This window comes from Nansenia antarctica, assembly GCF_963989245.1.
Source record: "Nansenia antarctica genome assembly, chromosome: 3".
Lineage (NCBI taxonomy): Eukaryota > Metazoa > Chordata > Actinopteri > Argentiniformes > Microstomatidae > Nansenia > Nansenia antarctica.
Genome location: NC_137688.1, coordinates 31,770,132 through 31,779,977, shown reverse-complemented (window position 1 = coordinate 31,779,977; position 9,846 = coordinate 31,770,132). Strand labels below are relative to the sequence as shown.

General features: G+C 48.5%; 1 protein-coding gene across 1 annotated transcript in view; it reads right to left on the bottom strand.

The window, feature by feature from the left end:
- Positions 1–9,654: 9,654 nt before the first annotated feature.
- Positions 9,655–9,846, bottom strand: part of ptgfrnb (prostaglandin F2 receptor inhibitor b) — a gene marked incomplete at both ends in the record, with an annotated part of 44,245 nt that continues 44,053 nt past the window's right edge. Inside the window, one exon of the mRNA XM_080527176.1 lies at positions 9,655–9,818. Within this exon, the coding sequence (XP_080383302.1) occupies positions 9,655–9,818 (164 nt within the window). The remainder of the gene's footprint in view (positions 9,819–9,846) is intronic.

Sequence of the window (9,846 nt, the reverse complement as noted above, 5' to 3'; positions counted from 1 at the left end):
TTCAGGAAGTGACTATTTTTATCTCACCGCCGTTATTGTATAAAGATATAGATCTTCCTCTGAGTTGTAGAGAAGGAGCCGGGTGTCAGTCAGGGTGTGTGTATAGAGTACAGGTGTAAAGGTGCTCTAGTCACTCTCTCTCCCCCCCCCCCCCCCCCCCCCCCCCCACACACTATTCAGGTTCAGCTGTTTATATACGGTCCTCTGTGGCTCAGCTGGTACAGCATGGCGCTAACAACGCTTAGGTTGTGGGTTGTTTCCTGCTGGGACTTATATACTGAAAGATGTATGCACTCACTGCAGTGTGAGTTGCTTTGGATAAAAGTGTCAACTGGCATGTGTTATATATCTGTGGATACCCGTGTGGTGTGTGCACAGAGTTGAGCTGATGTCGGATCACTTGTGAGAGTGTGCATCATGAGGAATATAGTATTGGCAATATCGTATTGGCAGATCGAAACAGTAGTTAAAGAATGTCCATGAATTGTTTCACTTATGTGCAAGGCAAACGATACTGTTACCCTACTCAGTATTTTTACGAAGACAGTCCTTATGACAAGGACTGAAGGCAATAACAACTCTCTTTCTCTCACCACAGGCCATAGGCCTGACAATAGCATAACACATATAGGCTATGCGCCATTTAGCTGACGCTTTTATCCAAAGTGACATATATTGCAGTAGAGAGCATACATACATACATACATACATACATACATACATACATTTTTCAGTATACGGTCCTGGAGGGAATCACTCAGTGTTCTGCTACACTCAGAGTCGCAGTCGGAGGAAGACCCTTCCAAAGGTCATGCAACTTTTATGGTCGGTTCTGTCCTCTGGCCGTTACCATGGAAACAAGTGTGTTGACATTATGTCATTGCCTTCGCCCCCCCCCCCCACAAAACGACAGTGACGGGGGGGGGAACCAACCAAGAAGAGGCCCATGGGAAAAGGCGAGAGAGAGAGATAGAAAAGAAAGAATATTAGAGAGAAAGAAACCTGTGACAGACACCAGGAGAAGGAGGTTCAACATGGCTGTATTGATACTGAGTCTGGGAGCGTCGGCCGGGAGAATGGGACGGCAGAGGGACAGACAAAGGGCCGTTTGACCTCAGTGAACCCAGCCCGGAATGAATATCCTACATAGCAGAGAGAGAGAGAGAGAGAGAGAGAGAGAGAGAGAGAGAGAGAGAGAGAGAGAGAGAGAGAGAGTGTGTGTGTGTGTGTGTGTGTGTGTGTGTGTGTGTGTGTGTGAGTGTGAGAGAGAGAGTGTGTGTGTGTGTGTGTGTGTGTGTGTGTGTGTGTGTGTGTGTGTGTGTGAGTGAGTGTGTGTGTGAGTGTCTGCGTGTGTGTGTGTGAGAGAGAGTGTGTGTGTGTGAGTGTGTGAGAGAGAGAGTGTGTGAGAAAGCCTTTCGAACAGTGCACACATCCTTACATGCTATCTGATGTAGACACTGATGTACACTAGACTGGACTATCCCATCCCAGGCTATCCCATACCCCCGACACTCCGTAACAAGAGAACATGGTTAGTGTGGGAATGTTCCTGTCCTGTGCATGTGCACGTTCTCATACTTTATCGAAGCAGAGTGCATGTTACATGAACATTACAAGAGAAAGCCCTTTTCCAAAATAAAATGCTTTCTGGTTTCAATTTCAAGCATAACATGAAATGAAAAATGGGAATAAAAGTAAGATAGCCCAAAGATAAAGCTGTCCCGATGCATTTATTGTGTGGTGAACAAACAATTAGACTGGTTTGTCTGCTGGCACGTTGTTTTTTCTCTCTCTCTCTCTCTCTCTCTCTCTCTCTCTCTCTCTCTCTCTCTCTCTCTCTCTCTCTCTCTCTCTCTCTCTCTCTCTCTCTCTCTCTCTCTCTCTCTCTCTCTCTCTCTCTCTCTCTCTCTCTCTCTCTCTCTCTCTCTCTCTCAAGCCAGACAGAGATGTTTTAAGGGAGGGGGGGGGATTTGAGGGCGTCTTGTTGTCTGCAGACATCTGATCCGCTCGCTGACCAAAGGAACTTAAAGAGTCAGCTGTTTTTTGACACACACACAGATCCCCCAGACTAGACTCAACTCACAGCAAGATTCAGGGGGAGAGAGAGAGAGAGAGAGAGAGAGAGAGAGAGAGAGAGAGAGAGAGAGAGAGAGAGAGAGTGTGTGTGTGTGTGTGAGAGAGAGAGGGGGAGGGAGGGAGGGACGGAGGGAGAAAAAGACAGAGAGGGAAAGAGAGAGAGTATGTGAGTGGGATCAAAAAGAGGGACCCAAGAGAGAGAGAGAGGGTGAAAGAGAGGGTGAACAAAAACTGAGAGAAATGGTGAAAAGAGTGAGAGGAAATGATTGACAAGCAGCACACTGTTCCTGTATGTTGAGCTCATACTCTTTTATATATCACAGAGTACCAATACTGTTAAACGGCTGCCTCTCCTCATCTCTTTAGCGGTACGGGTGTACCTCAGCTGTGTGAAGGGACGTGTTCCTCTTGACCTGGTTATGTCAGTTCCTCCTAGCCATATGTTAGGTAGACACATATTACTTTCACTACCTCTCTAAGGTTTCAAATGTAAACTGCAGATGGAGGCGAGGAAACAAGGAGAGGAGAGTAGAGAGTACGCCACCTCGCACTACTGAGACACACCCCTACAGCTCCCACAGCTGTCGCTTTCTCTCAAATCAGGCGGGCGGCTCGTTGTCTTTTGACCGGTGTTGTCTTTTGACTAGACTCGAGCGACACCGCCGCCCGCCCGCCCGCCTGCCCGCCCACTCGCTAGCCTGAAACTACCGTCAGCGCAGAGAGAGAGTAGCGAGCGTGCGTTCTCTGTCGTGGGAAGGCGAGGGAAGCGTCGTCAAGGGAAGTAAGTCGTCAAAGGAAGTAAGTCGTCAAAGGAAAGGAAGCTGAGGTGAGAGGAACGGGTCGTGGCCACAGAGAGGCCCCCCGTGGGGGAGGCGGTATGTAAGGGGTTAATCTAATGAGAGGCCTCTTGGTTCACTGCGCCACCCTCAGCATCACGGAGATGCCATGCTAACAGCTGAGCCATGCAGGGAACTATGACCTACATATCACCACGGGCCTAGCAGGCATAACAATGGGCAGAGGACCCGCAGGCCTACATAGACATATACTGTATATATAAAATAAACATATTCCCACGGGACTAACAGGCATAACACTGGGCAAAGTACCCGCAGGCCTTGATATACATATACATATACTGTATATATAAAATATACATTTCCCAGGGGTCTAGAAGGCATAACAATGGGCAGAGTACCTATAGGCCTTGATATGTACACAGTACCAGACAACGTTTGTTTTTTTCAATTGAATGGGAAAGTGTGTCCAAACCTTTGACTGGTACTGTGTGTATATACATATATATATACCTTCTTAAAATAATGGCTTATGTCATATTTTCAAGTTTTGAGAAAAACGTAATAAACTGAACCAAATCTAGAATAGGCAAAAGCATAATTTTCCTCAAAAGTGACATAAGCCATTATTTTAAGAAGCTGACGATTATGTAGGCCTGATGACGGCTAATAAGACAGCTGTGGTTGAAGGCCCTCTCCTGTGGTTGTGTGGTAATCGGGGGCTACGAGTATACGACGCAACGCCAAACCAACAGGACCTCCCCACCACCAGGCAGGATATGAGCAGTCACACAGCGTTCATAACAGGTTATGACAGCCCTATGAATGGATCTGCGCCACCACAGTAAACATTGCACAGAAGCACCCACAGTCGCAGAGGTTCAGAGAACGAACTACGTTTGAAAAAAATAATACAATTTGATTATAGAAATTGATGATGGGAGGGCGATTGACTCTGTGTGTGTGTGTGTATCTGGGTGTGGTGTGTGTGTGTATCTGTGTGTGTGTGTGTGTGTGTGTGTATGTGTGTGTGTGTGGTGTTTGTATCTGTGTATCTGTGTGTGGTGTGTGTATCTGTGTGTGGTGTGTGTGTGTGTGTGTGTATGTGTCTGCGTGTGTGGGGGGGGGGGCGTGTGATGAATGGAGACGAATATCCAGATTTCGGTCATTCGGTTACTATAGTTACTAGAGTTACTATAGTCACTAGAGTTTACCCCCTGAAGGGACGTAGCAGATGATGTATGGACCTAGTCAAGTATGGAACATCCCAACCCAGCGTCCCTGGCAACACCATCCACAGGGTAGAGGAATCCCCCATAGGAAACACATTGAGTTTAGTACTGCATTAACCAGCTCAATTCATCATTGATCGCCTTGCATTCTGATATGTTTCTATATCCTTTATGGCCCGTTGCAAACTCCTACAGTGGGCCACACACACACACACACGTCATGGACCTGGTCCGTACTGTATACAGATAATGGAGTCAGGGAGAGGGAGAGATGGAGTGATAGAGATGGAGGAGAGACAGAGAGAAAGGGAGGGGGGGGGGGAGACAGAGAGAAAGGGAGAGGGGGGGGAGAGAGACAGAGAGAGACAGAGAGAGAGAGAGAGAGAGAGAAAGAGAGAGACACAGAGAGAGAGAGAGAGAGAGAGAAGAGAGACAGAGAGAGAGAGACACACAGAGAGACAGAGAGACACACAGAGAGACAGAGAGAGACACACAGAGAGACACAGAGAGACAGAGAGAGACACAGAGAGACAGAGAGAGACACAGAGAGAGACACAGAGACACAGAGAGAGACAGAGAGAGAGACAGAGAGAGAGACACAGAGAGAGAGAGAGAGAGAGAGAGACACAGAGAGAGAGAGAGAGCAACACCCCGGAGAGTGTTCTCTCTGACCCAGGAGGACCCAGAAGAGGTTGGTGCAGTGAGCCGTCCTACACAACCATACATGGACACACACCCTCCACCACCCGTGTCACACTACCACAATGTGTGTGTGTGTGTGTGGTCAAATTGTTATACACTGTTTATTAGGAGAGAATCACCGCTACATCAACTGCCTGCCTGTAAAGCCAGCACTAATGCAGTGTGTGTGTGTGTGTGTCTCCTACCCTATCCTCAACTTGCCCCCCCTCCCTCAACCACACACTTGCATGTCTGTGGACATAGTTGCCATGGCGAGTAAGAGGTGTTGACGAGTCACCGCCGCATTCCGGTGCAAGGCCCCCCCTCCTCCTCTCCCCCCCCTCTCAAGTTTAACATTTACTCTAAGGAGTCAGCATGCACTGTGAGGCCACTCTGTGCTCCAGCCAGTCTGTGTGTGTGTGTGTGTGTGTGTGTGAGGTACAGTCTGTGTGTGTGTGTGTGAGATACAGTCTGTGTGTGTGAGGTACCGTGTGTGTGTGTGTGGTACAGTCTGTGTGTGTGTGTGAGGTACAGTCTGTGTGTGTGTGTGTGTAAGGTACAGTATGTGTGTGTGTGTGTGTGTGAGGTACAGTATGTGTGTGTGTGTGTCTGTGTGTGTGTGTGTGGTACACTATGTGTGTGGTACAGTATGTGTGTGGTACAATATGTGTGTGTGTGAGGTACAGTATGTGTGTGAGTGTGGTACAGTACGTGTGTGTGTGTGTGTGTGGTTAGGTATAATGTGTCATCTCTGGGGGGGTTTTCAAGAAGCTGGATCTGCGGGTGTTACTTTGGCTCATTACTGAATCTGTGGCCAACTAACTAACACATCTAGAGAAACAAAGATCATACAGTGTAAGATGGTTAGCCGCCGGCATTTTGCACTCCTGTACACAGTGTAAAATAAACATGATTGTTACGACGCTAATTAGTGTTTCTCTCCATAACACACCATCAACCCCCAGCCAGCATGTTGTATGGGCGTTGAAGTTACAGTCTTTTGGATCCACAACCAGGACCTGTGATGGAGAGAGTGAAAACACACACACACACACTCACACACACACACACGCACTCACACACACACACACAGATGGAGAGTGCGCACACAGACACACAAGCAGACAGACAAACAGACACACACACACACACACACACACACACACACACACACAGACACACAGTGTTTATTCAATGCTAGCTGGCTAGAACACATTGGTCTTCCATGGGAGTAGGAGAACCACCCACGGCTGCTGTTGTAAAGTGCTGCTCACGGATGTCAGGCAAACAAGCCGATCCCAGAGATAAGGAGGAGGCCCCATATAACAGGCCGTTCAAACAAGGCCTTATTAAACGATCTGTGTCCAGAGGAAAAACACACATCACCAAAGGGGGGGAACTGAGAATCCAGAACCCCAGAAACTGAAACTGGGTCAGCTGGACCACTTGTTAAAGAGGATCAAGGGATCGTGAGAGGGAGAGAGAGAGAAAGAGAATGGAGAAGGGAGAGAAAAGAACAGAAGAAAGAAAGAGAGGGAGAGATACAGAGGGGGGAGGGAGAGACATGGAGAGAAAAGGAACACAAGAGGAGAGAGAAGAAAGCAGAAAAGAAACTGATTGATTGATGGGGAGAGACAGAGAGAGTTGGTGTGTGTGTGTGTGTGTGTGATGAGAGGAAGTGTGAAAATTAACTCACGAGAGACTGAAGCCCGACAGAATCTCAGTTCTAAACATAAAACTAATCTGCATTTCTAATTGAGAGAGAGAGAAAGAGAGCGGACATAGATACTACTCCCTGGAGAACTACAAGAGAGAGGGAAGGAGGGAGGAAAGGAGAGAGGGAGGGGTGGTGCTACAACAAACCAGCTTCACTCAGCACTCTGTTATAAAACATTTATTCTGGCAGAAATATTTGAAGTTTTTCAGAGGACTGGAAGCATCTGAGGGTCATATAAAAACCTGACTGATCATTACCCAGAGAAGACGTCGGCACAACTGTACAATATTTAAATCAGATACGACTTGTATAATCCACCTTTATAGTCATTTACAAAATAAAAGACTTAGAAATCTATTTAAAAACACAACAAAAAAAAAACACAACCAAGAAATTACAAAAATAAAGATAAAACAGCATAGGAAGGAAGGATGATTCCTTAATAACAACTTGCAGTGTTTTGTGTCCGGGAGGAGGGGGGTGTGTGTGCAGGGGGGGGCTGTCTTCTGTGTCGGTCGATGGAGAAACAACAGTCCTGCGTTGGTGAACACTATGGCTCCTCTCCTGTTGGTGGCGCTGTTCTAGCCAGAACGCAGACACAGCCGGTCACAAGAAGTAGTAGTGCATTCGTACAGGAAGAACGCTGGTGTAATGTATAGGGGTGTGTGTGTGTGTGTGTGTGTGTGAGAGAGAGAGAGAGAGAGAGAGAGCAGTATGACTTTACTCGTAAAAAGGTCAGAACACCTGGTGGTGGGTGTGGAAGCAGCTTGTTTGTGAGAAGTATAACGGATTTGGCTTTTGATTGTGTGTCTCTGTGTGTGTGTGTGTGTGTGTGTGTGTGTGTGTGTGTGTGTGTGTGTGTGTGTAGAAAAGGGCAGGATATCAGCTATCGGACCCTCTAAAAGACTCTGGGTAGCAGGGGGACCTATTAGTCGGGGGGTTGGGCAGGGTTTTGTCCCTCTTGTTGAATACCGCTGTGCTACCCAATGCCCCAGGGACACAAGACAATACCCTCCCCTCAGAGCCAGTCCAGGCCCCCAGCCAGCCAGACCACGGCCAGGCCAGAGAGAGAGAGCGGAGGGGAGGGGGGGGGGGGGGGGGGGCGCCCCTGAGGGACCGTGCCCTACTAAAGGAGGCCACTCTAACCCTTTAGAGGACTGGGTGGTTTTGGACTCATCCTTCTCCACTTCGTTTTTGCTCGGGGGGTGCGTCTCGAGAGTCTAAAATGGCCGCCTCATGTCCCTCCTTGTCTCCCATGTCATTCTTGGGGGAGCATCTCAATAGTCTAAAATGGCCGCATTGTGTCACCCTCCTCCTGTCCCTCCTGGTGGAACGGATGTGAAAGAGGGAGCTTGGCTGGGTGTCAACAAGTTACGCTTTCCCCTTCATCTTGTGTTTTCCAGACCAGTGTTCGATGAGAATAGGACACAGACAAAGACAAAGGAAGCTACTGGAGAGGATTGAGATGCACCCCCCCCCCCCCCCCCATGCACAGAGTGTGTCTGGCGGTTGAAAGCAGATATTGTAGATAAGGCCTATGGCGTAGCACCTAGCCCTCCATTAGCCCCTCAGAGCCAGGCTAGAGGACAGCAGTTCCTCCTTGAATAGTGTTTCAAACCGGCTACCTTACCATCATACACTCACACAGCACATTATCTCTCTCTGTCTTTTTAGATGTTATGCCTCGTTTTTCCACTTACTTGGGAGTGAATTCTTGAGCAACGTCGGCTGGGCTTTAAGGCTAGCGTTAGCGATGCTAGTGGAAGTGGATAGGAACAGCAACCGTTGCTCTCAGTATGACCACTTAAAAACATCTCCACAAGACATTCTACAGCCTACGCACGCGCACACGCACACAGTTATCCCCACTATTACAAGTTTATTACTCGACGTGAGAACGCTTCCTGTGTGGTTTTTAAGTAGTCATACAGTAACAACGCAACTACTAATGAAAAGTACCTGTCTGGGTGACTCAACAACTCTTCACAGTAAGGGGAAAAGGAGGTATAACTTCCAAAAAACGGTACTGTCATGTCATGTAATGCATCATCTCCTCTCAGTTCACAAGAATAATGTCTCATCCTCTCTCTCCTTTCACAACAATAATGTCTCATCCTCTCTCTCCTTTCACAACAATGTCTCATTCTATCTCTCAGTTCATAAGAATATTGTATCATTCTCTCTCTCTCCATTCACAAACATCCTGTGCCCCCAGGTCATAGGTTATACAAGTCTCAACATCAGTGTCTTTCACAGTGGGGGGGGGGGGGGGGGGGTAGAGCACCATAGTCAGTGTACAGGGAGGGGGGGGGGGGGGGGAAGAAAAGAAGGCGGGGCTCCAGAAGTTCTCCCTCTCTTTAAAAGAGTATCCCGATGATGTCATCACCGTGCGCCCAGGAAAAACCTGGACAGTTTGTCTGTTGTTGTTGTTGTTGCTGCTGCCGAGTCATCCTGAAATGACCTTGACGAGGTCGAGCGCGGAAGAACAGGTCTGGGGACAGAACGAGTTACACAACTTGGCTTCCCCCAGTGATCACACTCTCACACGGTATACACATACAGTATCTCATATCTCTCCATTGTAAAGCTTTTTTTTAAAAAGTCTCATTTAAAAAAAACTAGTGTTCAGGATAGAAGGTCGAGGAAGTCCACCCCACTCGGTAGGGGTTGGTTGACTCCAGTTTTTTTTTTAGTGCAATACCTCGGGGTTGCGTTCACATTGGCAGACTAACACACAACACACACACCGTCTTCTCCCTCAGTGTGTTCAGCTCAGTGGTTGGTTACCTCTCAACACCTCCACAGTTTATTTTCCCTATAGTATCTCCTCCTCTTCTTCCTCCTCCTCTTCCTCCTCCTCCTCCTCATCATCTCCCATTGGTGCGTTTTTTTAAAAACCCCAACATGGCTTCGCACCAGAAGCACTGTGATTGGTCAGTCGGCTGCTGCTGCCGCCGCCTCCGCCGCCTCCATCGCCTCCATCGCCACGGTAACCCCTCAGCGGCGTGTGCGGTTGTTTCCGTTGTTTCTTCGGCCGGGGGATGTTGTTGTAATCGTTCCAGAAGGTGTCGTCTGTGTGGTGTGTGTGTCGGGAGGAGTGTGTGTGTGAGGAGTGTGTGTGTGTGTGTGTGTGTGCGCGTGTGAGTGTGTGTCAGTCCATCTCCAGGTCCATGAGCTTGTTGCGGGAGCGGGGCGTGTGTGTGGTGTTGCGGCAGCAGCAGTGGGCGCAGACTAATCCCAGGAGGAGGGAGAATATCCCCGCGGCAACCGAGGCCACGCCCCCGTACAGCAGGGGCAGCTTCAGAGAGTCCCACACTGTTGGAGGGGAGGGGGGGGAGGAGGG